This window comes from Geotrypetes seraphini, chromosome 3 (genome assembly GCF_902459505.1).
Source record: "Geotrypetes seraphini chromosome 3, aGeoSer1.1, whole genome shotgun sequence".
In the NCBI taxonomy this organism is placed as follows: domain Eukaryota; kingdom Metazoa; phylum Chordata; class Amphibia; order Gymnophiona; family Dermophiidae; genus Geotrypetes; species Geotrypetes seraphini.
In genome coordinates, this window is record NC_047086.1 from 196,189,353 (window position 1) to 196,216,641 (window position 27,289).

Sequence of the window (27,289 nt, forward strand, 5' to 3'; positions counted from 1 at the left end):
TTACTTTCAGCAATAAACAGCAGTCTTGGTGATTAACGTCAACTTGCTTTACTGAACAGGAACTCAAAAACACAGTTCATAAACTAGTAACTTGATATTTTTAGTTGAGAATATCCAGGTGTACAATTTATATCTCAAATTCTTCTCTCTCAAAGTCTCTTACATTCCAGAGTCTTTTCCTTCTCAATGTCCTCAATGTTTCTGTCCTGTCTCGGGACTGGGGATTTCTACTGGCTATGTTGAGAGGAACCAAGCTGTCAGGTGTAGAGACTGCAGGTTGGGATGAAGCAGAGATCCCTGATGCTGTGTAAGCAGAAAGGGAAAAACTGGTAGAAGGTATGGCTCCCTGCTGCTGAGTTGAAGTAGTAGGGAGTACCAGGGTTGTCTGGGCCACCGAGGAGCAACTAGAATCATGGTGGCATGGTCGGTCTTCAGCTTGACCAGCGTCTTTTGAATTAGAGAAAATGGAGGAAATGCATATAGAAAGAGATTCGTCCAGTCCAGAAGAAAAGCATCTGCCTCGAGGCAATGAGGAGTGTACATCCTGGAGCAGAACTGAGGCAGTTTGTAGTTGTGGGGGGCTGCAAAGAGGTCTATCTGAGGCATCCCCCACTGAGAGAAAATGTGATGAAGGGGTGTGGAATGGAGAGTCCATTCGTGAGGCTGCAGAAGATGACTCAAGTTGTCCGCTAAGGCATTGTCCGCCCCCTGAATGTAGACAGCTTTGAGGAAGGTGTTGTAGCGAATGGCCCAATCCCAAACTTTCAAAGCTTCTTGACAGAGGGAGGCAGATCCCATGCCTCCCTGTTTGTTGACATAATACATGACGACCTGATTGTCTGTTCGAATGAGGACTACATGGTCGTGAAGAAGATGCTGAAAAGCATTGAGAGCATTGAAAATCGCCCTGAGTTCCAGCAGATTGATGTGACACTGATGATCCGTAGGGGTCCAATAGCCTTGAGTACGGAGACCATCTAGATAAGCCCCCCAAGCGTAAGTTGAAGAATCTGTCGTAAGAACTTTCTGATGAGGGTGTGTGTGAAAAAGTAAGCCTCTGGATAGATTGGAAGAGAACATCCACCAGCGAAGAGACTGAGTTTCCAGACAGCGGACAAAGGTTTGATCCAAAAGCTTGTGGAGCAGAAGTCTGAGAGATTCAACTGGAGGTTGAGGGAGATACATGGTCTCAAGATATTCCTTGGAGAACTTCGAGCCAGTATCTAATTGAATATCCAAGTCAACTGCCATCTGACGAAGGAAAGATGAAAAGGAAAGTTGATCCGCTAAAGCCGTGCCTCGAGAAGGACTTGAGAACGTCGAGGCAGCTTGGCCCAGTGAAGATGGAGACCTGGATGAAGAAATGGAAACCCCCGGTCCTCGAGGTCCGGAAACGGAAGGCTCGATGGAGGAGGTGGTGACAGCTGAAGAAAAGGCTGCTTGCGATGTGGCGATGCATGCCTGGATGAATGCTTCGATGAATGCCTCGATCTGTGATGCGAGCTGTGCCTCGAAGCAGGCCTCAAGGATAGAGGAGAACGCGCCTCAGTCGAAGCCCCTAGAGAATGGATAGGGCTGGAGGCTGTGGAGCGATGCAGTGGAGACTGAGAAGAGGAACCTCGATGCACTCGCAAAGACTGCTCCTTGCTTCAAGTGTGAGGGTTCCCGTTGAGGCACTGGCAAAGAATCTGCTTCTTGCTGTCCGTGCCCAGTTGCCAGACCAGACACTCGCAGAGACTCTGCTCCCTGCAAAGAGTGTGCATGAGACATAGGAGGCGGCTCGACCTCATGGGAGACTGCAGTATGCCCAGGCTGGATTTGTGAGAGAAGCTTCAGCCCCATGGTAGTAAAGAGCTGAATGAACTGCTTCTCCAACAAGGTCTGGAACGAAGCCGGCAAGGATGGATCCGCGTCTCCAACGGGACCACCTGGACGGGCCTCGTGTTCCCTCGAGGCAGTGTGAGAGTGCTTGGACTTAGAAGCCTTAGGCACTTTAAGCACCACCGTCGGAATGGGCTGCTGCCCTATCTGACCTGAAGAGACAGAGGAAGGCATCGCAGCAGGCGTCGAAGACAGAGCCGGTACAAACGAGGCAGGTTTGATGAGGCTCGGAGTAGAAGCTGTGGAAGCCGGAAGAGCTTCGAATGAAGTCGAGGGCGAGGCACCCTTCGAAGACGAGAGTTCCATCGAAGACTCCATGCTGAAGAGCTGCTCCCACAGGATACAACGACACTTAAAAGCATGAGACTTAAGTGTTGAGCAAAGCCGGCACGATTTCGGGAGATGTTGAGGCCCAAGACACCGAAGACAGTATCTATGAGGGTCCGTGAGGGAAATTGCGCGCTGGCACTTGGAACACTTTTAAAACCGGTTGCAGGCCGGGACATAGGCCGAAAAAGAGCCGCTGCAAGATCGAAGCCGCGGGGCTGCGGCCGCGAGTCCTGCCCAGTCGAACGAACAGAAGAAAATATATATATATATATATATTTTTTTTTTTTTAAAGAAAAGAATAAAGAAAAAAACAGCGATTCCTGACAAAAATAACACAAAACCGCGGTCGTAGAGAAGGAACAAGTAGAATTACTTCACGCAGAGTCAAAGATGGACTTCTCGGCTCCACAGAAAAGAACTGAGACGCGCCCTGCGCTGGGAGGGAAGACACTCACGCATGTGCAGTGCGGGCAACTCGAAACTTTGACTTTCTTCAAGCAAGTCTGCTTGTGAGGCGTCCGCATTGAGGCTCCGTTGGATGACATCACCCACTTGTGAGAATACCTGCCTGCTTGTCCTGGGATAAACCAAAAGAATCAAAAGAACTGAATCACACAGTGGTTCCGCTGGGCTCTTTCTCCAGCCACCAGATCCAGCACTGAGGCCCCTCCCTGTCCATCTTCTTATCCGTAGCATGTAGTTTCTCTCACCTGTCTCTGGTTTCACTGTAGGTACTCTTGTTCTGTGGAGTTTGCAGAGTCTTCACAGCATCACCCCAGAGCTCACTTGCACTCTCTTCTGTTACTCTAATAAAGGTGATCCCAATCTCTTTATATTCTATACAGCTACTTTTGGTGATGCCTCATAGGACACTCTTTTTCCTCCTCCTGGGTCAATGGAAGGAGTGAGGGAAACCAAAGACCCTTCCCCTAGCAACGCAAACACTTTTATCCCCCCTTAACTCTGCTCCCTTCAGTGACATCTACTGACACTCATAACTGTAAAATTCATAACCATACTGTATTATAAACTGTAACTTGCAATATACATTGGTACCTCGGAATCTGAACACCCCAGAACTCGAACAACTTGGAATCCGAACTAATTTTTAGAGCATATTTTGCCCTGGAATCCGAATGCTGCTTTGGAATCTGAACGTATGCCCCAGACAATGAGGAAAAAAAAGACTGGAAAATTTAATGTGCTAACCTCTTTGCATTCTTGACCAAGTTTGGAATACACGCCTTTGGAATAGGGGCACTAACTCAGTGTCCTAACAGAAACTTTAACAGAGATACAAAGTCACACACCAAGCACCCCATTTCACTTGCATTAGGGGACCAGTCCCATTCCCTCCCCCGTGATCCCTGCCATCTCTTCCGCCTTCATCTCCCCCCCCCCCACCTCCCCTTCCGTGATCCGGTACCACTCACTCAAACTCCTTCCGTCCTACCTTCATGCTTTTGTCTGAAGTCGGCCGCCACCAGTGCCCTGCCCCCTCTGACAAGACTTCTTCCTCAGCAGCGTTCACCTCTGCCGGAAACAGGAAATGCGTCAGAGGGCAGCCACTAGCAAAGGGAAGAGGTTGCGTGAGGTGCGTGCATATGCAGGAGGAGGTGAGTTGTGGGGCATGTCATGGGAGACAAGTTAGAGGGTGGGAAGTTTATGAGTGAAAGATGCTGGATGGTGGCTAGAGTTTTGGACTCATCATTCATTATCAAGGTTCACTTTACCTTTCTTTTACTGTACTGTATTTGAGAGTGTTCTAAATTACAAAAAAATCCAGTGAATTTAGTGTTCAAATTATTTGAAAATCTGAGTTTGTGGGACCAAGGAACAGATTAATCCAGTTTATACTATTTTCAGTGGGAAAACTGTCTTGGAACTCGAACGTTTTGGAACTTGAACGGGGTTCTGGAACGGATTAAGTTCGGATTACAAGGTATCACTGTATATCCATCCATGGGGTTTAGCACTTCCTCCAGTCACCACTCCCCTTGCTGGGCAGGCTCCAGCCTACCAAGACTCAGTAATCCCCTGGGGAATCCCACTTAGACCTCTGTACTCTCATTCTCCAGGGAGATTACAAAATCTCTACCTGTTGCTGAGTAGGGGTTACCAGATGTCTGGATTGACCTGGACATGTCTTCTTTTTAGAGGATTATCTGAGCGTCCGTACGGGTTTTCAAAACCCAGCAATTTGTCTGGGTTTTGAAAACCTCGTCTCTTCGGGGCTGCATCTGGAGGGTCTCTGCACATGCGTGGATGCGACATGATAATGTCGCATCCATGTATGCATGTGACATCACTGCATCACGTACACGCATGCACAGGGACCCTCCAGACGCGGCCCTGAAGAGATGAGGTTTGTGTGGGGGCCGGGGTTGGAGGGTTGAACAGGGTGGGGCTGTGAGTAAATTGGGCAGGGTTGATGGCGGGATCACATATCCTCTTTTTTTTTTACTAAAAATCTGGTAAACCTAGCTATGAGATACTAATGGCAACCAGCTCTAAATACCCGCAGAGCAGCCTAAAATGCCAGCTTCCTCCAAGCACTTCAGCTGTTTTCTTTTTAACATCTATTAACTTTGCCAACCATAGCACCTGAGATACTGTTACTTGAGCTGCATATAAGCATTTAAACAGAGGCTGGTGTAAACTCCTTGGCAGCAGCTAACTCATTTCCCCGATTACTACTTTGTTCTTCTATGCTCAGTGCCTTCCTCCCGATTTGCTTTAGGTTAAAATTCTGTGACTACAACTCCAAGCAGCATCCAGTTCTCTGTTCCTTTCTTGTTCCCTCTGTAGACCTCTCTGGCTGTCTTTACAGTAGTTCCTGGCTGGTTACTTTCTCTCCATTTCTTGCCTGTTTCTTTGTGAGCTACCTGCCCTACCATTCCTCTCCAGAATCTGTATCTCTGTGTTCCTGATTTTCCTTATCACAAGAACGTGACTTTTTTACCACTGAGATTTAATATATATGTATTTTTCTTTTAGCAAGTCAACAACCCACTATACAAGAGTGCAACTACAACAGTGGTGAACCCTAAATTCAACAAAGAATGAGACTACCGGTGGCATCCAATTCACCATACAGAGAGTAATCTTGGGATGTGATGTCCACTCCATTAGGCCCAGAAAATAAATCCTAAAGACTTGTATAAAATCCATCTATAATCATTATTGTATACCCAAGGGTAACCATGTGAACAGTCTGTGTGCCAGTGCATCCCTGATTCCCAGCAATCCATACAGATAATATATATGGTACATTAGATAGATTGTGAGCCCGCCGGGACAGACAGGGAAAAATGCTTGAGTACCTGAATAAACTCACGTAAACTGTTCTGAGCTCCCCTGGGAGAATGGTATAGAAAATGAATAAATAAATTAGGTATGTCAATGGTTAGGTAGCTTGCTGAAATTACCTCAGTAAACCAGTCTTTTGAAGTAGGTCCATGATTTCTTTTCTCACATTGAGTATTTGCTGCTATATTTTGCGGATTTGGAATTACTGATATTGGAATCTATAAAAATCAGTGACAGGAAAGGAAGAGAGCCAAGGAGATGGGGGTCACAGTAGTAGGCTGAGAACCAGAGAAGCCAAGCATCAAATCTCACCTCTCCAATGAAGCTCCTTGTGACCTTGGGCAAGTCACTGCATCCTCCTCTGCCTCAAGTAGAAACTCAATGGTCACATCAAAACTGATCACCTGGATTAAGAGGATAAGCAGGCACCTATCTGTGGTCTATTTCTTAAAGACAATCAACACACAACTAGTTGCTATGAAAAATCGGTAACTGTAAAAAGAGAAGGAAAAGACCTCAAAAGATAAATGGGTCAATCTTGCGCTCAATTAGGACACTAATACTGCCTGTATGTGGACCAATCTCGATCAGGGTCAGAAAAGCTTCTCTTCTTTTCATATAGCGCCACTTTACACATTCTGTACATAAAACAATACATATCTTAATACAGTGGTGATACCTTGGAATCCAAACTTAATCCATTCCAGAACCCCGTTCCGAGTTCCAAAGCGTTTGAGTTCCAAGACAATTTTTCCCATTGAAAATAATAGAAACTGGATTACCGGTAATCCATTCCTGGGTCCCAGAAACTCAAATTTTAACAGAAAATACACTGGATTTTAAGGTAAAATATTAACAAATATTCCAAAGCAGCATTCAGATTCTGGGGCACAAACAAACACATACAATGTGCAGGGTGTTCGGATTCCAAAGCAGAGTTCGGATTCCAAGACAAAATTTACTACAAAAAAAGTTTGGATTCTAAGTCATTCGAGTTCTGGGGTGTTCAGATTCCAAGGTACTACTGTACTATAATTACATTTAGTAACATAGTAGATGACGTCAGATAAAGACCCAAATGGTCCATCCAGTCTGCCCAACCTGATTCAATCTAAAAATTTGTTGGGGTTTTTTTTCTTCTTCTTAGCTATTTCTGGGCAAGAATCTAAAGCTCTGCCCGGTACTGTTCTTAGGTTCCAACTACTGAAGTCTCTGTCAAAGCTCACTCCAGTCCATCTATACCATCCCAACCATTGATGCCCTCCCCAACCCATCCTCCACCATATGGCCATATATAGACACAGACCGTGCAAGTCTGCCCAGTACTGGCCTTAGTTATTCAATATTTACTATTATTTTCTGATTCTAGATCCCCTGTGTTAATCCCACACTTTTTTGAACTCCATCACCGTTTTCATCTCTACCACCTCTCTCGAGAGCGCATTCTAGGTATCCACCACCCTTTCCGTTAAGAATTTCCTTACATTGTTCTTGAGTCTACCACCCCTCAACCTCAAATTATGTCCTCTGGTTTTACTATTTTCCTTTCTCTGGAAAAGATTTTGTTCTACGTTAATACCCTTCAAGTATTTGAACGTCTGAATCATATCTCCCCTGTCCCTCCTTTCCTCTAGGGCAGTCGTCTCAAACTCAAACCCTTTGTGGGGCCACATTTTGGATTTGTAGGTACTTGGAGGGCTGCAGAAAAAATAGTTAATGTCTTATTAAAGAAATGACAATTTTGCATGAGGTAAAACTCTTTATAGTTTATAAAACTTTCCTTTAACAGTTAAAAGAAAAGATATATAAACTATAAAGAGTTTTACCTTATGCAAAATTGTCATTTCTTTAATAAGACATTAACTATTTTTTCTGCGGCCCTACAAGTACTCTATTTTTTCTGCAGCCCTCACATTTAAAGATTAATACCTTTTCTTTCTCAAAACTGACACATTTCAATCACTATTTTCCCTACCTTTGTTGTCTGGTGACTTTATTTTGTTGTACTTTCAACTATGTTTCCAGGGCCTTCTTGTCCTTTGACTGTTTTTCTCTCTGTCTTCACGTTCTGCCTTGCATCCATCTTTGGCATTAACTTAATGTTCAATTTTTCTGCTTTCTTTTCAAAATCTACATTTCCATGTCTTACCTTCCCTTCCTCTCTCTTCTTCCGTCCTATTTCTATGGTCTGGCATCTCTTTCCTTCCTTTCTCTCCCTCCCTCCTTCCTTCCTTTCCCCTGGTCTGGCATCTGTCTCCTTCCCTTCCCCCATGCCCTGGCATCTCTCCCTCCCCCTCCATGGTCTGATATCTCCTTTCCTTCCCTCCCTCCCATGAACTTGACTTCTCTTGTTCCTCTCCTCTCCCTTCTCCTTCTTTCCCTCTCTTCCCCCAATTGGGTGCAGCAGCAACAGAAGCAGCATTTCCCTTCCCCCTTTCCTGTGCAGCAGAAGCATTTCTCTTCCCCTTTCCCTCCTCCTCCCTTTCCCTGTGCAGCAGCAGCATTTCCCTTCCCCCTTTCCTGTGCAGGAGAGGCATTTTTCTTCCCCTTACCCTTTCCCTCCCTATCCCTTTCCCTGTACAGCAGCAGCAGCAGCAGCATTTCCCTAGGGTCCCCCTTTCCTTTGCAGCAGAAGCATTTCTCTTTCCCCTCCCCTTCCTTGTGGAGCAGCAGCGTGTCTGGCCGGCTCAGTTGATCTTTCCGTTCAAAGCCACGGGTGGCGGCTCCTCGTGAAATCCGTGCCTGCATCTGAAGCCTCTCTGATGTTGTGACATCAGAGAGGCTTCCGATGCAGGAGTGGATAGCGCGAGGAGCCGCCAACCCGCGGCTTTGAATGGAACGATGGACTGAGCCGGCCAGACACGCTGCTGCTCCAAAAGGAAGGGAAGGGGGAAGAGAAATGCTGTCTTGATCGCGTCCAGACCGCGGGCCACAAAATAGACCTGGAGAGCCACATGCGGCCCGTGTGTTTGAGACCGCTGCTCTAGTGTATACATATTCAGGGCTTCCAATCTCTCCTCATACGTCTTCTGGCGCAAGCCTCCTATCATTTTCGTTGCCCTCCTCTGGACCACTTCAAGTCTTCTTATGTCCTTCGCCAGATACGGTCTCCAAAACTGAACACAATACTCCAAGTGGGGCCTCACCAATGATGTGTACAGGAGCGTCATCACCTTTGTTCTACTGGTTACGCCTCTCTTTATACAGCCCAGCATCCTTCTGGCACAGCCAACACCTTGTTGCACTGTTTTTTCACCTTTAGATCTTCGGACACTATCACCCCAAGGTCCCCCCTCTTCATCCGTGCATATCAGCCTCTCACCTCCCAGCATATACGGCTCCTTCTGATTAATCCCCAAATGCATTACTCTGCATTTCTTTGCATTGAATTTTAGTTGCCAGATATTAGACCATTCCTCTAACTTTTGCAGATCCTTTTTCATGTTTTCCACTCCCTCCTCAGTGTCTATTCTGTTACAAATCTTAGTATCATCAGCAAAAAGGCAAACCTTTCCTTCTAAACCTTCAGCGATGTCACTCACAAACATATTGAACAGGATCGGCCCCAGCACCGAACCCTGAGGGACTCTACCACTCACTTTTCCTTCCTCCGAGCGACTTCCATTAACCACCACCGTCTGGCGTCTGTCCAAATTTTTATAGGTATCCTCAAGCCTTTATTTTGCATCAGGGTATGTATTGGATCTTTCCTGAACTCATGGAGAATCTATCGGACTGGCTGATATTAGAGTCATTTCATGTCCCCATTACGTCTTAACCATATTTTGAGTATCAAGCTGCCAAGAATATATAATAATAATAACAGCTTATATACCGCAATACCATGAAGTTCTATGCGGTTTACAAAAGATTAAGCAAAGGTACAAATTGACTGACTTCAAGAGGGGAAGAAGAAAGAGAAGTAATTAGACAGGAAATTCATTGTTGAGGAGAAAAGTGATCAAAAGGACAGTAGGTCGCTATTGAGGGGAAAGAGATAAGTGGATTAGTTGTCAAGATGTTTTAGGAACAGGTGTGTTTTTAGACGTTTCCTAAATTCCTCAAAAGTAGAGGGCGAAAATAATTGTTCTAGGTCTTTACCCCATGATGCTGCTTGGTGTGAGAGAAGGAATTCATGGTGTTTTTTCAGTTTGCAACCTCTCACTGGGGGGGAAACAAAGTTGGAATGTGAACTTCTCTTGTGTCTGTTGGTTGAGAAGGAGAAAAGGTCAGTAATGTATTTGGGGGCAAGTCCGTGTAATGCTTTAAAGCAGAAACAGGCAAATTTGAACTTTACGCGTGCCTTCATCGGCAGCCAATGTTTAAGGATAATAGTATTCTTCTTTCTGGAATATATTCTGGAATATATTAAAATTTATTAATAATTTAACACCTTCTCCAATACAGCAATCCACATGTCAATCTCTATGGTTAAAGTCCAAGATACAAATCGGCGAGTCTAAAATCCTCTGGAAACATTGGTTGCAGGCAGGCATACATACTCTGGATGATGTGATTTCAAATGGGAAAATGGTAAATTTATTACAACTGCAACAATCATTTGGCATCTCAAAATCTCAAGGTTATAAGTGATTGCAGTTTAAACAAGCCATTCAGAATGGGTTTCCTGATTTGCGAAATTAAAAAAAAAAAATCAGTATAGCTTGCCAGGCCTATGTTTCCAGACAGATTTGCAAGGGCACCAGGCCGCCAAGTGATACAAATTAATATCTGAATACTTGAATAAAAACCCCAAAACAAGCCTAAAAGACAATTGGAGCATTGAGATAAAGCAGCAGATTTCTGCTACTCAGTGGCCACGGATTTGGACTTGGAGAATGAGATGTACAGCATCAGCGTCTATGAGACAGACTTGGTTTTTTCCATTATATAGAATTTTTTGGACCCCTGTTTGTTTGCAAAAGTTGGATAGTTAAAAGTCTAATAGATGTTGGCACTGTCATCTTGAAGTAGGGACACTGGATCACTTGCTATTCTACTGTCTCTTGATAATCAACTTTTGGAAGTCTATTTGGGGTAAAATTAATAGGATATTAGAAACTTCTATCCCAATGTCGTATGACATTGTTTTATTTGGGACTTTATTACAACCTAAGAGTCCAGTTAATGCAAGCAAGAACAGATTACTTTTTATTATGATAGGGGTAGCTATGAAGTTAATTACAAAAGACTGGAAAAACTGGGACAGACTGAACTTCAACTTTTGGTGGGAAACCCTGTGCCAATTTTATAGATATGAGCGAGTGAATTTGGGAACAACTGAGACATTATAAAAATTTTAAAGAGACTTGGGATCCATTAGTGGAATTTGTAAAAACTGATCACTAATAAGCCTTCAATTTCTAAAGGAGTTTCATATACATCCAGGGAGGGAGGGAAAGGGGGTGAAATGTACTTATATTATTATTTGTTGGATATAAGTGCTGTTTATTGTACCAATTGTTTGTATATTCTATTGAACTTTGTATTTGTTTTTAAAATTATTAAAGAATTTAAAAAATTAAAAAAATGCTGAAGAGCACGGGTCCAAGCACCAAACCCTGCGGCACTCCACTCATGACGCTTTTCCAGTCCGAGTATTGTCCATTTACCCCCACTCTCTGTTTCATATCCGCCAACCAGTTTTTAATCCAAGTGAGTATTTCACCCTTGATTCCATGGCTCGCAATTTTTTGAAGTAGTCGTTCATGCGGGACCTTGTCAAACGCATTCTGAAAATCCAATGTCGACCGGTTCACCTTTGTCTATCTGTCTGTTTACTCCCTCGAAGAAGTGCAGCAAGTTCGTCAAGCAAGATCTTCCTTTGCTGAAGCCGTGCTGGCTGGTCCTCATCAGATTGTGTCCATCAAGGTGATCAGCGCCGCTACCATCTTTCCCGGTACTGAGGTCAGACTCACCGGTCTGTAGTTTCCCAGATCTCGCCTTGAACATTTCTTGAAGATCGGCGTAACATTCGCCACTTTCCAGTCTTCCAGAATCCTTCCTGATTTGATGGCTATTAGTTGAAGCAGTTCAGCTATCCCTCGGATGGATGCCATCCAATCCTGTGGATTTATCGTTTTTAAGCCTATCAATCTGCCTGCATACCTCTTCTAGACTGACCGTCAACCCTATCAGTTTCCCGTGCATGACGTATTGACTCTTGCAGCCTGTTCCAGGCATACAGCATGGCAAGAAAAAAGGGACAGAGTCTGGAGGTGGCAGTGGAGAAAGGTATAGCTAAGAGGGACTTACCCAATTAACAGAATTCATTGGGGGAGCATAGGGGGAAATAAGTGAGGAGAGATATTGAGGGGCTGCAGAGTGAATGCACTTATAAGTCAGTAAGTTTGAACTGTATTCGGAAATGGATGGGGAGCTAGTGAAGTGACTTGAGGAGAGGGGGTAATATGAGCATAGCAGCACTCATGGAATATGAGTCATGCAGTGATATTGGGATCCTCTTATTTTCTGTGCTTATTTTTAAAATTGCTGCTTCTGTTGGACATGCTGGTAAATACCCATGCATTTGTCAATGTCATTTAAGTATTTCACAAAAAGCTTTGTGTTCAGCAGAGCATTTTGTAAAATGCAGAAGGAACTGGGGTTGTGTTGCAAGCTTTTGGTTACACCTTTTAATGCCTCCCCATTGCTTTCCAAAACTAGATGTAGAATAGTGGTCTCAAACTCAAACCCTTAGTGGGGCCACATTTTGGATTTGTAGGTACTTGGAGGGCTGCAGAAAAAATAGTTAATGTCTTATTAAAGAAATGACAACTTTTCATGAGGTAAAACTCTTTATAGTTTATAAATCTTTCCTTTTTTTATTTTTTTTTAGTATAAACTTTTTATTCACCAACATGAAAGATATACACAAAGGAAAGATTTATAAACTATAAAGGGTTTTACCTTATGCAAAATTGTCATTAACTATTTTTTCTGCGGCCCTCCAAGTACCCTATTTTTTCTGCAGCCCTCACATTTAAAGTTTAATATCTTTCCGTTCTCAAAACTGACACATTTCAATCACTATATTGAAAATAAAATCATTTTCCCTACCTTTGTTGGCTGGTGACTTTATTTTTCTGTGCTTTTAACTATGTTTCCATGGCCTTCTTGTCCTTTGACTGTTTTTCTCTCCGTCTTCACTTTCTGCCTTGTGGGGGCCGACCAATTCTCACCACCCGATGTCAAATCTGCCATCCGAGAGGAAGTTCTGGACCAGCTAGGCAGCGATTGGCTGGCCTGGAACTTCCTCTCTGACGTTAGAATTGACGTCGGGTAGCGAGAATTGGTCGGCTCCGAGCTGGGGAAGACAAGCAGGGAGAGCTAAGACTTTGGCGCTGGCCTGTTCACCGATTGCGGTGGCTTGGGGGAGGGCAGTGAGAAGAGAAGGGAACCAGATTGGGAACCACTGCTTTAGGCAAGCCACGAGCCATTTGCCGACATTCCCTCCAGAGAGACGCAAGTCCAATTACAGCAGTCACGATCTGTACGCGATTGTCCTCTCCAATCGGAAAACTTGTGAAGTAGAGAGGACAGACCGCGAGCCACAAAATAGTCCCTGGAGGGCCGCAAGTTTGAGACCGCTGATGTAGAGCATAGGTTCTCAACAAGAGATATGTGAGACCTCTGCATGCTCTCTACCACCTGTTGAAAGCCTATGCAGTAGAGGACCTTCTCACCTCTCTCTTGCTGTCAAAGCAGCAGCGACAAAACATATAGTAATCAGTCTTCTTGTGCATGTTGTCAGCCCTCTGACCCCAGAACAGGAAGTGGACATCAGAGGAGGGCAGAGGACTGGCAGTCAACAATGCATGCAGAAAGATTGCAACTGCCTAATTTTATATTTTGATACTGCTAAACTGGAAATGCAGCAGCAGTGACAGGAAGGGAGAGAAAGAAAGAAGATGCTGAATGGCAGGATGGTAAGAGAAAGGGGAAAAAGAATAGTAAAAGACAGGGGAATAAGAGGAAGGGGAATAGGACAGTCATAGTGAGGAAAGAGATGAAAAGCTGTAGGTAGACACAATAACAAGAGGGAAATGACAAGAGAGTTAAGTGAAGATGGTAGAAAGCAGAAACCAGACCAAGACAATCAGAAAAATAAAAAAGTACTTTTATTTTCTATTTTGTGATTAGATTATGTCTGCTTTTGAAATGTCCATTCCAAAGCTTATATTGATTGGAGCTCAGGGGTACTTTGCTGAAATTTGTTTGATCTAGGGAGTATTTGACTTGAAGGGTGACAAACACTGATGTAGAGAGTGTTCTGGCTGTAGCTCCTGCTGTTGGATCTACCAAGGAAGTAAAGTCACTGAGAACCAGTTGTGGAAATTCAGATCCCTAAGGAGAAGGGAGAATGAGTTCCAACAGGACTACTGCCTGAGGAACACCTTCTTTGCCCCCAAGTGTATGCTCTGCTGGGAACCTGGGCCCTTATCTCTGCCAGAAACAGCTTGCTTCCTAGCTGCTGTACTAGACCACATCTCCAATATCTGCTGGAGATCAAATGCCAGAGTTGAAGGCTACAACAGTCCCCCTTATAAGGGAAATGCCACCATCTCTTGAGCTTTCTTCTCCAACTCCAGCTGTTGGCAGAGGGACACAACTCACTAGTCTGGGCTTTGTTTGATGATTTTTAAAAAATCCAAACAAACCAAGCACATGCTAGAAAAATGTTTCATTTATTAAATATTCTAAGTGTTTCACATAAAAGGACAGACGGCCTCACTTAATATGATAAAAACATACAAGTTTATGTGGTCTTTAAAAAACTACATTTAAAAAAGAGCCCATTCTGTAAGGCCATTCCCATGCTTGTCTTCTCGTAAGAAAACAAGAAATACCTTAAAATTTTTTAGAACAGATTTAACAGACTTTCCAGATATGGGTTGTTTAACTTAGAAGAATATGGACAAGGGTGTAAATTGACTAATTCAGAAAAGAGATTCCACAAAACGTCAAGCAGAAGCATGTGACATATTCCACTGCTCAGCCTGTGAAAACCATTTAAAAGGAAGCACATTCAACCATTCACTGAGTAATACTCAGTATATACAACCAGTGGGATCATGCCCACCCATATTCAGTTTCACTATCATGTCTTTAAAATGACTGGGTAGAGAAAAAAAAAGTCTGCAAACACTCAATTATAAAACCTCCTTTTAAAAGCATTCCCCTCCATTAGAAGCATGTCAAACTACCTCATGTACACTGGGCTAGCCCAGAAGCTGGGAATGACAGAAGTGTCTGTTTGTCTACAACTCTCCTAAGCTTGATAGTACCCACAAATTAAACATACAATGATTTTAAGATAAGCTTAGAAAGGAGAAATTAGGTTCTTACCTGCTAATTTTCTTTCTGTTAGCCTGTAGACCAGTATAATTATTCTGTATAGATGGTTATATACCTCACTATGACCATCAGGTGGAGATTAAGACAACAACTTGTTGTAGTATATAAGCTGAGGCTCCCTCTGCCATCCTAGTCTGCCGAATAGCCAAGCAGAACCTAGGAAAATACTAACTGAGAACAGTAAAAACACTTCGAACAGAAGGTTAAAAAAACAACAAACACATGGTAACAACTGTTGGAACATGTATAGAACTAAAATCCTGCAGTGAAAATGTCCCCACAGCTCATCAGCTAAGCCATAGCCGCTGTTCTTATATCTCCCCGGCCCTAGAAAAATACTAGAACCCATAGAAAAAACTGCACGCAGGCAAAACCCACAAGCACCGCATAAAGACAGAAAGGGTGGGGAACTATACTGGTCTACAGGCTAACAGAAAGAAAATTAGCAGGTAATTTCTCCTTCTGTGTCGCCTGCTAAACCAGTATAGTTATTCTGTACAGATGGGACGCACCAAAGCAGTACCCATCAAGGGTGGGACCACCAAAGGGCCAACACCAGAACACGCTAACCTAATAACGCATCCAAACGCGCTTGAACATCCACAAGGTAGTGTCGGACAAAGCAATGCAGAGAAAACCAAACTGCAGCCCTGCAAATATCCATCAGAGGCACAAGAGAAGACCCAGCTCAAGAAGATGCTTGATCTCAAGTGGAAAGAGCCTTGAGAAATTCAGGAACAGGCTTTTGCTGAAGAAGATAAGCGGAAGCAATAGTCTCCATTATCCCATACGAGGACCCATTAGAAAGACAAATAGATGATCTTATTTCCTGATCTCCTGGGTCCTCTGCATATAAAAGCAAAGACCCGACTGACATCCAACTTGCGCAACTGTTTCTGCTCAGAAGATCCCTCCCGACTACCAAATACGGGAGGACCACTGACTAACATGAAAAGGAGAAACAACTTTTGGAAGAAAAGAAGGAACAGGCCGCAGACAACTCGGCTCTCTGGAAAACTCTAGGAAGGAAGCCCTACAAGAGAAAACCTGCAGCTCAGAAACATGTCTAGCAAAAGTAATAGTCACCAAGAAGACCGCTTTAAGAGTAAGTTTCTTCAACGAGCAGTCACCCAAAGGTTCAAGAGGTGGACGCACCATAACGGACAGGACCAGAGTCAGAGCCCAAGATGGCTTGAGCAAGATGGCCGCCCGCAAGAAGTGAACAACATCAGGAATGGCAGTCAAACGCTGAACTCTCAACAACCCACGAAAGGTTGACAAGGCCGCAAGCCAAACCCGGAGAGAAGACCAAGCCAGGCCCCTGTCCAGGCCATCCTGCAAGAACTCTAAGATGTTTGGCAGGGAAGCGTGAAAAGAGACCACTCCACACGCAGCACATCACCCCTCAAATATACGCCAAACCCCCACATAAGCCTGAGAAGTAGAAAATCTCCGAGACCCCAAGAGGGTTGAGATCACTTTATCTGAATACCCCTTCTTGCCCAGGCGGTCCCTTTCAAGAGCCAAACCGTAAGACAAAGGGGACCTGGATCGAACATTGGAATGGAGCCCTGAAACAGAAGGTCGGTCGATAGAGGCAGAGGATCCGCCACCAGATTCCTCACCAGGACCACGTACCATGGACACCTGGGTCAATCCAGAGCCACCAGAAACAACATGCCTGGATGTCGAACAAAGTGGAGAAGAACTCTGCCTACTAATGACCATGGAGGGAACATATCCAGCCCCTTGGTCTGACTGTCTCTGCGACGACCGAAGAAGCAATATGTTTCGGCATTGACATTCGTGGCCATCAGGTCCAAAGGGGCTGACCCCAAGACTGTACTATTAGCTGAAAAGCTGCATGACTGAGACACCGCTCTCCGGGATCTAGGGCGTGACGACTCAAAAAGTCCACCTGCACATTCTCCATGCCTGCTATGTGGGAGGTAGAGATGTCCTGAAGAGGAGACTCTGCCCAACCTTGACTTATTTGCTCATCAGAAAGGACCGGACGGCTAACAGCGCTGGACGGATGGCTATGGTCTCTAGAACATTGATCGACTAGGATGCCTCCACCGTGGACCAGGTGCCCTGAACCGAGTGACCTAAACACTGTGCTCCCCAAACAAGACTGGCATCCGTGAGCAGCACTGGCCACTGCAGCTGATCCACTCACCCCTTGCACTAGATGAGAGGTCTGGAGTCACCAACGAATACTGTAGTGAGCCAAGCCCCGTAGGACAGGGTGATCCAGACTGTGCCTCTGAGGCGACCACCTCCGTAGAAAGCATACTGAAGAGGACACATATGGGCTGAAGTCCACCTCACTACGTTTAGGAAAGCCGCCATCGACGCCAAGACTTGGAGGAAATCCCGCGCCCGAGGACACCGGGCTGCCAAAAGCAGGCAAATCTGAGATTGAAATGTGCTTACCCAGGCCTCTGGGAGGAAGACCTTCCCCAAGTAGGTGTCGAACAGAACTCCTAGATACTCCAGGCGCTGAGAGGGGCTCACCGGCTCTGGGAAAGGTTGAAAACCCATCCCAGGGACTGCAGAAACTCCACTATCTGAGCCATGACCCAGGTGCTCTCCTGCAACGACTTTGCTCAAATCAACCAGTCGCCAGGTAGGGATGAACCAGAATGCCCCCTTTGCGCAACACTGTCATCACAACCACCATAACCTTGGTGAACGTAGGCCTCCGACAGAACTAGAAAAGCCAGATACTCCCCTGGCTGAACCGCCAGAATCACAGACCGCAGAGTTTCCATGCAGGTGGACGGAACTTGGAAAGTCTGTTGACCCCTTTATCTAAGATGGGCCGATAAGCCCCTTCTTTCTGTGGCCCCACAAAGTAAATTGAGTCCCTGACTGCACACCACTCACGAGGTGGTACTGGGACTACCGCTTTGAGATCTAGCAATCCTTGAAGGGTTTGGCAAAAAGCTTGCTTCTACCACGCTGAAAGGGAGAAGCGAGAAAATGATCTGGCAATGAATGGGCGAACTCCAGAGCGTAACCGTCCCGAATCACCTCCAGTGCCCACTGATCGGACATGATCTCTACCCACTGTAGATTAAAATCATGCAGCCAGACGTCTACCAGAATTAGAGCAGGCGCCAGGAAGGAGTCATTGGGCAGGACGGGCTGCAGGAGAACCAGCGGGGGCACAACCAGCATCATGGCGGGCCCCTCGAAAGGACTGCATACGCTGGAAATACTGGCCACTGGAAAGCCCAAGAGTCTGAAAAGCAGAGGCCCCTCAACCAGGGCGGAGACGGCGGAAATCACGTCCACGAGCAGTACCACCCCGTGCCAACGGCCTAGCTCTATCTTCAGGCAAATGAGGCACTGTGGAATCTGTTAAGATCTGAACCAACTTGTCCAGATCCTCACCAAACAAGAAAGACACCCTAAAGGGGAATTTCATCAGCGTAGCTTTGGATGCCGTATCTGTCGACAATGCTTGAAGCCCACAAGGTATGGCGTGCTGCCACTCCAAAAGCCAAAGACTTGGTAGAAGCTCGCAAGAGATCATACAAGGCATCTGAAAGATAAGAAGCACCTATTTCAATTTTGGCAACTTCCTACTCTACTAAGTCCCAATTATCAGACTCACTGTTAAGGGCACGCACAGCCCTGCGAAAACACGCCCAAGCAACCAGCCTGCCACACTTCGCCGCCTGGACCGCCAGAGCTCTCACATCAAAACTCTGTTTGAGGAGAAACTAACTTACGTTCCCTCAAGGCAAAACTGCCCTCCACAGGCACAGTATGCTGCTTTTAGACGGCTGAGATCACCGCGTCCACCATTGGCGACTTCAGAGAGTCCTGATCCCGTTCTGGAATGGGATATAAGCGGGTCATTGCACACGTAAAGCGAAAAGGTGCCTTCGGCACCTACTACTGTACAAGCATAATATCCTGATGCATAGGGAAGGAGCAGGAAACAGGATAGATCCCCTAAAGCAGGGGTATCCTGCGGCCTCGTGAAGAATTTTATGCGGCCCCACTCACGCTAGAGGACAATGCGGTGTTTTCCTTCTGCCGGCCCCAGCTGTTTAACATCTTGTCGGCTCCCTCTTCCGTCTTGCAGCGTTCACTCAAAGCCATGGGCAGCGGCTCCTACGTGCCTCTTGTAGCTGACCTGGAAGAGTTCCCTCTGATGTCAGAGGGAACGCTTCCAGATCAGCCACAGGAGGCACGTAGGAGCCGCTGCCCGCAGCTTTGAGTGAACGCTGCAAGACGGAGGAGGGAGAAGGAAAAAGGTAAAGGCCCAAAAGGGAGAAGGGCGTGTTGAGGGAACGCTTCCAGATCAGCCGCGGGAGGCACATGGGAGCTGCTGCCTGCGGCTTTGTGTGAATGCTGCAAGACGGAGGAGGGAGCAGGAAAAAGGTAAAGGCCCAGAAGGGAGAAGGGCGTGTTGAGGGAACGCTTCCAGATCAACCGTGGGAGGCACGTGGGAGCCGCTGCCCGTGGCTTTGTGTGAATGCTGCAAGACGGAGGAAGGAGCAGGAAAAAGGTAAAGGCCCGAAAGGGAGAAGGGCGTGAGACTTGAGAGGGAGGGAGCACAAACTTAGGAAAAATGATGGAAGGAAGGAGGGAGGGGCTTGAACTTAGGACACAGAATGAAGTGAAAGATAGAGAGGAGCTTGAGCCATAAGATGGAAGAATGGAGGGAGTGAGGGAAAGAGATGCAGAGGTGAGGGAGATAATAGAAAGGTAGAATTGAGTGTCTGAGAGAGGGAAAGAGATGGTACAATTGGAGAGATAAAGAAAGAGGAAAACTGTTGGGCAGAGAAAGGACGGAGACAGAGAGAAAATTATTGGACATGGTGGTGGGAGAGGAGTGAGGTAGAGATGCATGGGTGCAAAGAGAAGGGGGAGAACATGTTGGGCCGAGAAAGCCTCCTGGATGTTGGGGTGGTTTTTTTTTTTGGGGGGGAGGGTATTAAAAGAAATGCCAGATTGGGCCTGGGGGAGAGCTTATGGGGCCAGAAACAGAGGACAGAGAGAGAGATGGTGGGCAATGGTCTGAAGGGAGAGAAGTTGGACCTCGGGTGGTGTGGAGGAAGAGGGAAAGAGATACTTGAAGGGAGAACTGTTGGCAAGAGAAAGGAAAAAATGGTGGACCTGGGGAAGGGAGGCAGGCAGATAGGGGGAGAGATGGGATTGGGGCAATTGGGAAGAGAAAGGGAGAGAAGTTGGATCTAGGGATGGGAGGGAGGGAGAAATGTTAGGCTTGTGGATGGAAGGCAGAGGATAGAAGGCAGAGAGAAGCAGTATCTCTCTTTTTTTTTCTCCATTTCATTGTTCAGCATCAAGGGGGGGAGAGAAGAAGAAAAACAGAAAAGAGAGGGAGCAAAATGTTGGACCATGGAGATAGAGGAGGAGAGATGGAACCATGGAAGGGCAGGAGGGAAGAGAGCTGGGATAAGATGATGCTAGGGACGGAAAGAAAGGGACAGGGAATTATAGCCTGACCAGTGGTGAGAGGGATGGGGATTCTGACAGTGGTGAGCCATGTGCATGAGGTCAAAAGGGAGATGACGAGTGAGAGAGCAGTGAGTACAGTGGTAAAAATGTGGTAATGGGGAGTAGATAGAAGGGAATAGGAGGCTGGGAAAGGAGTGAGATGGGAAATGGAAGAGCTACGGCCTGAGAGAAGATGGAGAATTGAGAGGTAGCTGAACATTTAAAAAGAAGGGTGAGAAAGAAGGCAAGATTTGAGTGGACAGAGGCAGAAAAGAAAAAGTTAAGAAAGCTGAAAGGGAAAAATCAATACGTTGGAGATAGGCATAAGAAGGAAATGGAATGACAGAAGATGAGAAAAAAATGGACAGCAGACACTGGAAAGAGAATTAGTTGAAGATAGAGAAAAAGCAGAAAGAGAAACTGGGACCAAGATGATGGAAAAACAAAACATCCAGACAAGGTAGAAAAATTTGTTTTATTTTGAATTTATTAACTGGAATATGTTAGCTTTGGGATATGTGCATCACAATTATTTTTGTATTCAGTGGTGTAGTCATATACAGCTGATTTGGGGGAGGGACTGGAGCCCAAAATTAGTGGATTGGCACCAAAGTTTCTCCCCGCCTGAGTGCAATTTATAAATACTTGAGTTAGTGGGGATTCCCAAGCCCTGCCAACTGAAGACATCTTCCTCCAGTCTGGCAACTCAAACTCTCCAAGCTTTGCAGCCAATGGCAATATCCTCAAGCTGCCACTGCTTTCATGCATGCATGAAAGACAAGGGGGGGGAGGGGGCAGCTCTGCAATATTGCTGCCAGCTGCAGAATTTAGGAAGTTGGAGGGGGAGGAGGTGGCTGTCAGTTGGTGAAGCTTGGGGATCCCTACTAGCTACAGCAGGGGAGATGTTCATTTAGAGGGAGCCTAAGCTCAAAGTGGGAGGCCCAAAAAAGCAGTAATATTTACCCAGATTAAACAATCCTCCATGTGCACTGCTGACAGCTGATTCAGCATCCCTGCTCTGATGAGGCTCACAGTAGCTGTAATAGAAGTGAATGGGAGAACCAGGAGCGCGCATCCCTGCTCATCAGAGTGGGGATGTGGAAGCCTGTGGCTGCTTCCACTGTCAGCGGTGCACGTAAAGGATCACTCAGTCAGAGTAAGTATTACTGCTTTTTTGGGTTTCTCTCCACAGTTTCCCTTTAATGAAGGTTTATTATTTGTGATTACAGATTTGGGACCTGCTCAACCTTTTTTTTGTTCATCGGCTAGTGTTAGTGTTTGTGCGGCTCCAGAAAAAAAATTTTCGGCCAATGCGGCCCAGGGAAGCCAAAAGGTTGGATACCCCTGCCCTAAAGCAAGGGGTCCACCACACACGGGGGCTCTGACATAGTGTTCTCAGACTAGAACAGAAGAGGTGACCGGCAAAGGCATCTCACGGAGCTCGTCCCACCGAAAAACATGCCCCATGAACGCGTTTGCACTAGCTGACGGAGCGCAAAAACGCCGCTAGTGCGGAAAACCAAATCCCCCAGAGGATCCTGGAAAACTCCCCAAAGGGTCCATGTCCTGAGAACCAAGACTACTCCTGCCAAACCAGCAGCGTCCAATGAGACCCACGGGCGGTGAGACATGAGAGGAGCAGAGGGGAACAGCACTGTCATTGAATAGGGCCGATCCATAGAGGACGTTGAGGCAAAATCTCCTCCCCCCCCCCCCCCCCCCCCCCCCCGAGACCTCCGGAGCAGAAGCAGGACCTCTAATCTAATGCTTAGTTTTGTATACCGAGACTTCAATCCAGGAAAGCTCAACTCGGTTTACAATGATTAAGTTAGGCCAATAACCTCTGGCTGCAGCCATAAGCCAAACAAGAAAATATGGGGAATAAAACCCTCAGTGGCCCCATGGGACTCCCTGCTACAGCAGGGAGTCCAGCAATCAACCCGCCGCCTGTGTCACCAAACAGGGGCGAGGTCACCTGAGGCTAAACAAAAATGGAGGTGAACCGCCCAAAAAAATAAGCTTCATAGACCTGCAGCAGCTAAGAGGCCAAAACTGCCACAGCCGCTAAAGCAGACAAGCCGACATCAGCTGTAAAGGAAGTCCCTTTCTATCTGACTGTCAGCAACTGGGAAACTTCCTACATGGGAAGCCCAGGCTTCCCCACGAACAGCTGCCAGCCGCGAGGCACTCATGAAGGGGATCCCTGGCTGCCGGCACCCTTGCAAAAGTGCTCATTGCTCCAGACGTGACCTAGCTAGAATAAAAGTGCCGGTTAACAGAAAAAGAGAGTAAAATACAGTAAATTTAAAGGGAAAAAGTCCTTCAGACCAGCACAGCCCCAGGATTTTTTTTTTTTTTTCTAGAACAGACTCCACAGCTCTCAAAGCTGGAAGCCTGACCAACCAGGGGGCCAGGCTGCCGGCTGAGGCACCTCTACAAAAATGTGGGGAGTTGGAGGAAGGGGGGGAGGGACACAACACGAGACCGCCGGGATTGATACCCCCTGAGGTCAGACGGATCCCCAAACAGGACCCGTCCAAGCTCCATCCGGCATTAAAAGGGGAACCAGGAATCCTAAAACAAATTCCAATAGGCCTAACAGAGGGAGCCAGATTTTTCCTACCTCTACCTGGTAGAGATTGAATTAGACTGGGATGGTAGAGGGAGCCTCAGCTAATATACTACAAGAAGTTGTTGTCTCAAGTCTCCACCTGCTGGTCATAGTGAGATATATAACCATCTGTACAGAATAACTATACAGGTCTAGCAGGCGACACAGAAGTAACATTTCTTAGGCATATGATGAATATTGTTATCCCTCATCTTTATTTGTGCAATGCTGCTGTGGTCTTGGAGGTCCTTTGGTAGCATCTTTTGAAGACAAACAGAACCTGACCCATCTCTTGGAAATATTCTCAAAAACGGGGCACTGCAGATCCAGAATGTGCCCATCTCCTGGAAATATTCTCAAAAACAGGGCACTGCAGATCCAGAATGTGCCCAGACACATGGACTCTGATTTATATAATCCACAATAACACCTTATCAGTGGGTTTAGTTTCTCTGGTAGTGTGTGAAGATATGTAGACCACAAGCGAAGAGTATCAGTACAGTTGGCAGTTTTTAGCATTAAAAGTATACCTAGTCTGACTTTGAAATAAGTTTTGCAATTGTCCCATAAATTTCAAATTAAAAGGACTGGTCCTTGCTGTTTCTCACTGAATAAGTCATAAGAATTTCACAAACCACATATTTTCAGTCCATCCACTGGCATGTCACCCCAGTACTGGGTGTGCTATCAATTAGTCTATGTAGAAAACACTGATGTCTCAGTTCATTAATATGACATTTCTTGATGCCCTTTGTGAAGAATGCCCAGATGTTGAAGGAGGACAAGCCTTCAAATGCAAATGATCCTTGAGGAGGAACTCAAATACACAGTATAAAGAGTGCTGTGACTCTTCTGAATACTATTCTCAGGACTCTGGGTGAAACTTGCACTGATGAAATGGACAGGGAAAAGGGCTGCCCTCCCCTAATTGTTGTCCCATCTCCATTTCTAAAGCAAAATCTGGCCATCGGGAGCCTTTGATCGGCATCCTTGGCACATTCTCTTATGCCTCAGTAACCGGTCTGTCCGAGAGAAGGCCTAAAGCAGGTGGAGTGACAATAAAGGGAGGGGGGGGAACAAAAAAAACAAACCAAAAGTCAGAGCAACAGCACTACAGGTTACATTGTTCACTATTCAGTATGTAAAATACCACTGGGCAGTGTTATAGATTATCTCAGTGTCTCTCAAACATTTTTAGCTTTGGCACACTAAACAGAGCAAATGTTTTTTGTGGCACATTATAATTAGAATTAATAAAATTGCAAAACCTACAAAAAAATAAAATTTAAGAGTTATTTATTTAAAGTTCTTTAAGCTATGCATGGGTAATTGTAACAACAGTGAAACTAAAGTAGAATAGAATTGCTAATCAATGCAATGAGCTTGTTTCTGAGTGTAAATTAACTCAAAAAGCGGCTCGATAGTCAACAAGCAAACATGTACTTCATCATCCACCAACTGCAGTCGTTTTTTTTTTTTTTAATTTAATTTCTGTCAAGAGTTGAAAATCCAAGTTTGCAAAGATAAGAAGATCCAAATGGTAAGAAAGTTTTATTTGTTTGGTTGCTCAAATTAGGATAACTACTGCATAAAAAAACTTTTAAAAATTACTTGCTGTTAGGACCAATCACATCAAAGAATAGTGCTTGTTTGGCGGTTGTATCCTTATGCACACACATCCCCTTTTACAAAAGAATAGCACGGATTTTAGTGCCGGTCCTGGCGGTGACAGCTCCAATGCTCATAGAATTCCTATGAGCATTCGAGTTGTCACTGCCACTGTTGGTGCTAAAAAACGCATTACACTTTTGTTAAAAAAATAAAAAGGGGAGGGGGGTGGACATGTCATCTTTTCTAGTATGTACTTATGAACAGAATTTTTAAAAATAAAGTAAAATTCTGGAACCTCTTGTGACACATCCAGAATTTCTTCAGGGAACACCATTGTGCCATGGCACACAGTTTGAGAGACACTGCACTATCTAGTCAATATTCAGCTGGCAGCAACAGTGTAGCAAGGGAAGGAGGCACTTGGGGTGGGGCACCCAGCATCATTGCGCTGAACCCCCTACTCTCTTCCCTGCTGCATCTGCCTCTCCCCCCACCAAATACCTCTTCAGATCTTCCTTGACAGCCAGCAGCATCTCATACCTGCCGCTCACGCCGACCACAGCTCTCCCTCTCATGTCACTTCTTGGTCTCGCGATCAGACTGTAGTCGTCTACCCTGCAATGGCCTCTCTATTCAGCCACGATCAAGACACAGACCATAGATGTCTGCCCAGCACTGACTTTGCTTCTCAATTACTAACATGCAAAGTTGTGTGTGCAAGTTATAGTGTCAGTTGTGCACATATCTTGCTAAATTAGCTTATAAGGAGAAATTAGGTTCTTAACTGCTAATTTTCTTTCTGTTAGCTTCTCTAGATCTGTACAGTTCTTTACTGATGGGTAATATCTCACTGTGACCAGTAGGTGGAGACTGAGACCAAAACTTTGGTTGTAGTATATAAGCTGAGGCTCCCCCTTCTAACCCAGTCTGCCAAATAGCCAAGCAGAACTAAGAAAAAACTAACAAGTAACAGTAATAACACTCCGAACAGGAGAATAAAAACAACAAATACATATTAACGCTGTTGGAAAATGCATAGAACCAAAACCCTGCAGTGAAAATGTCCCCACAACTCACCAGCTATGCCAGCTGAGCCATAACTGCTGTTCTTGTATCTCCCCGGCCCTAGAAAAATACTACAACCCGCTGAAAAGCTAAATCTGCACATGAACAAAAACCACAAACACCACAGAAAGACAGATAGGGTGGGGAACTGTACCGGTTTAGAGAGGCTAACAGAAAGAAAATCAGCAGGTAAGAACCTAATTTCTCCTTCTGTATCACTCTGTAGACCGGTACAGTTCTTTACTGATAGGACATATCAAAGCAGTACCTATTAAGGATTGGCCAACACTAGAACACGCTCACCGAACACGTCCCAACGCACCTGAACATCCACACGGTAGTGTCTGATAAAGGAATGCAGAGAAGACCAACTGCAGCCTTACAATTATCCACTGGAGGCACAAGAGAAGACTCAGCCCAAGAAGCTGCCTGACCCCAAGTTAAATGAGCCTTGAGAAATTCCAGAACAGGTTTTTTCTGAAGAAGATATGCAGAAACAATAGTCTCCTTAATCCACCACGTAATGGTAGTCTTGGAAGCGCCATCTCCCTTACAAGGACCTGCTAAGAGAACAAAGAGATGATCCGATTTCCTGAACTCCTGGGTCTGCTGAACATAAGAGCGAAGGACCCGGAAGACATCCAATTTGCGCAACTGTTTTTGCTCCGAAGAGCCCTCCCGACTTCCCAACACTGGGAGAACCACGGACTGATTGACATAAAAAGGCGAAACCACTTTCAGTAGAAAGGAAGGGACAGGCTGCAACACAACCTGCTCCCTAGAGAACTCCAGGAAGGGAGAGCTACAAGAGAAAGCCTGCAGCTCAGAAACGCATCTTGCAGCAGTAATAGCCACCAAAAAGAGTAAGGTCCTTCAACGAGCAGGCACCCAAAGGCTCAAAAGGTGGGTGCACCAGCACAGTCAAGATCAGATTAAGTTCCCAAGATGGAACAGACGGTCAAACAGGAGGCTTTAGCAACTTAGCCTCCCACAAGAATCGAACCACATCAGGAATGGCAGTCAACCGCTGACCTCGTAACATCCCACGAAAAGCAGACAAGGCCACAAGCTGAACTCGGAAAGAAGACCAAGCCATGCCCCTGTCCAGGCCATACTGCAAGAACTCCAAGATGTTAGGCAAGGAAGCGCGAAAAGAGACTACTCCACGCGCAGTCCACCACTCCTCAAATGGACGCCAAACACGCACATAAGCCCGAGAAGTGGAAAGCCTCCGGGGCCCCAAGAGAGTTGAGATCATTTTATTTGAATACCCTTTCTTACCTAGGCGTGCCCTTTCAAGAGCCAAGCCATAAGACAAAAGGGACCTAGATTGAACATTGGAATGGGGCCCTGAGTCAGAAATCAGTTGAGAGGCAGTGGTAGAGAATCCGCCACAAGATGATGAACCAGGTCCTCGTACCACAGACGCCTGGGCTAGTCTGGGGCCACCAGGATCACGAGACCGGGATGCCAAACAATGTGATAGCCACAGAGGAAACACATGCAGAAGACCCTCCTTCGGCCATGGCTGAACCAGAGCATCCAGCCCCTCGGCCTGACCATCTCTGCGACGACTGAAGCGGGTTGTTTTCGCGTTGACACTCGTGGCCATCAGGTCCATGAGGGCTGACCTCAAGTCTGCACTAT

The 27,289-nt window shown here is 45.8% G+C and overlaps 2 protein-coding genes across 9 annotated transcripts in view; one reads left to right on the forward strand and one right to left on the reverse strand.

The window, feature by feature from the left end:
- Positions 1-6,261, forward strand: part of ITGB7 (integrin subunit beta 7) — a 130,720-nt gene extending 124,459 nt beyond the window's left edge. Inside the window, exon 16 of the mRNA XM_033936223.1 lies at positions 5,209-6,261. Coding sequence (XP_033792114.1) covers positions 5,209-5,277 — 69 coding nt within the window. The 3' untranslated portion in view covers positions 5,278-6,261. The remainder of the gene's footprint in view (positions 1-5,208) is intronic.
- ZNF740 (zinc finger protein 740) overlaps positions 1-27,289 on the reverse strand; it is a 91,751-nt gene that overhangs the window by 44,167 nt on the left and 20,295 nt on the right. For 4 of the 8 annotated variants that reach the window (XM_033936224.1, XM_033936227.1, XM_033936226.1 and 1 more), the window contains exon 7: positions 5,833-5,924. The exons of 2 other annotated variants lie outside the window; for them this stretch is intronic. In XM_033936224.1, the coding sequence (XP_033792115.1) occupies positions 5,833-5,924 (92 nt within the window). Of the gene's footprint in view, positions 1-5,832; positions 5,925-22,209; positions 24,005-27,289 lie in introns of those variants that run through there. 2 more of the 8 variants (XR_004538692.1, XM_033936228.1) reach the window with 1 other exon arrangement.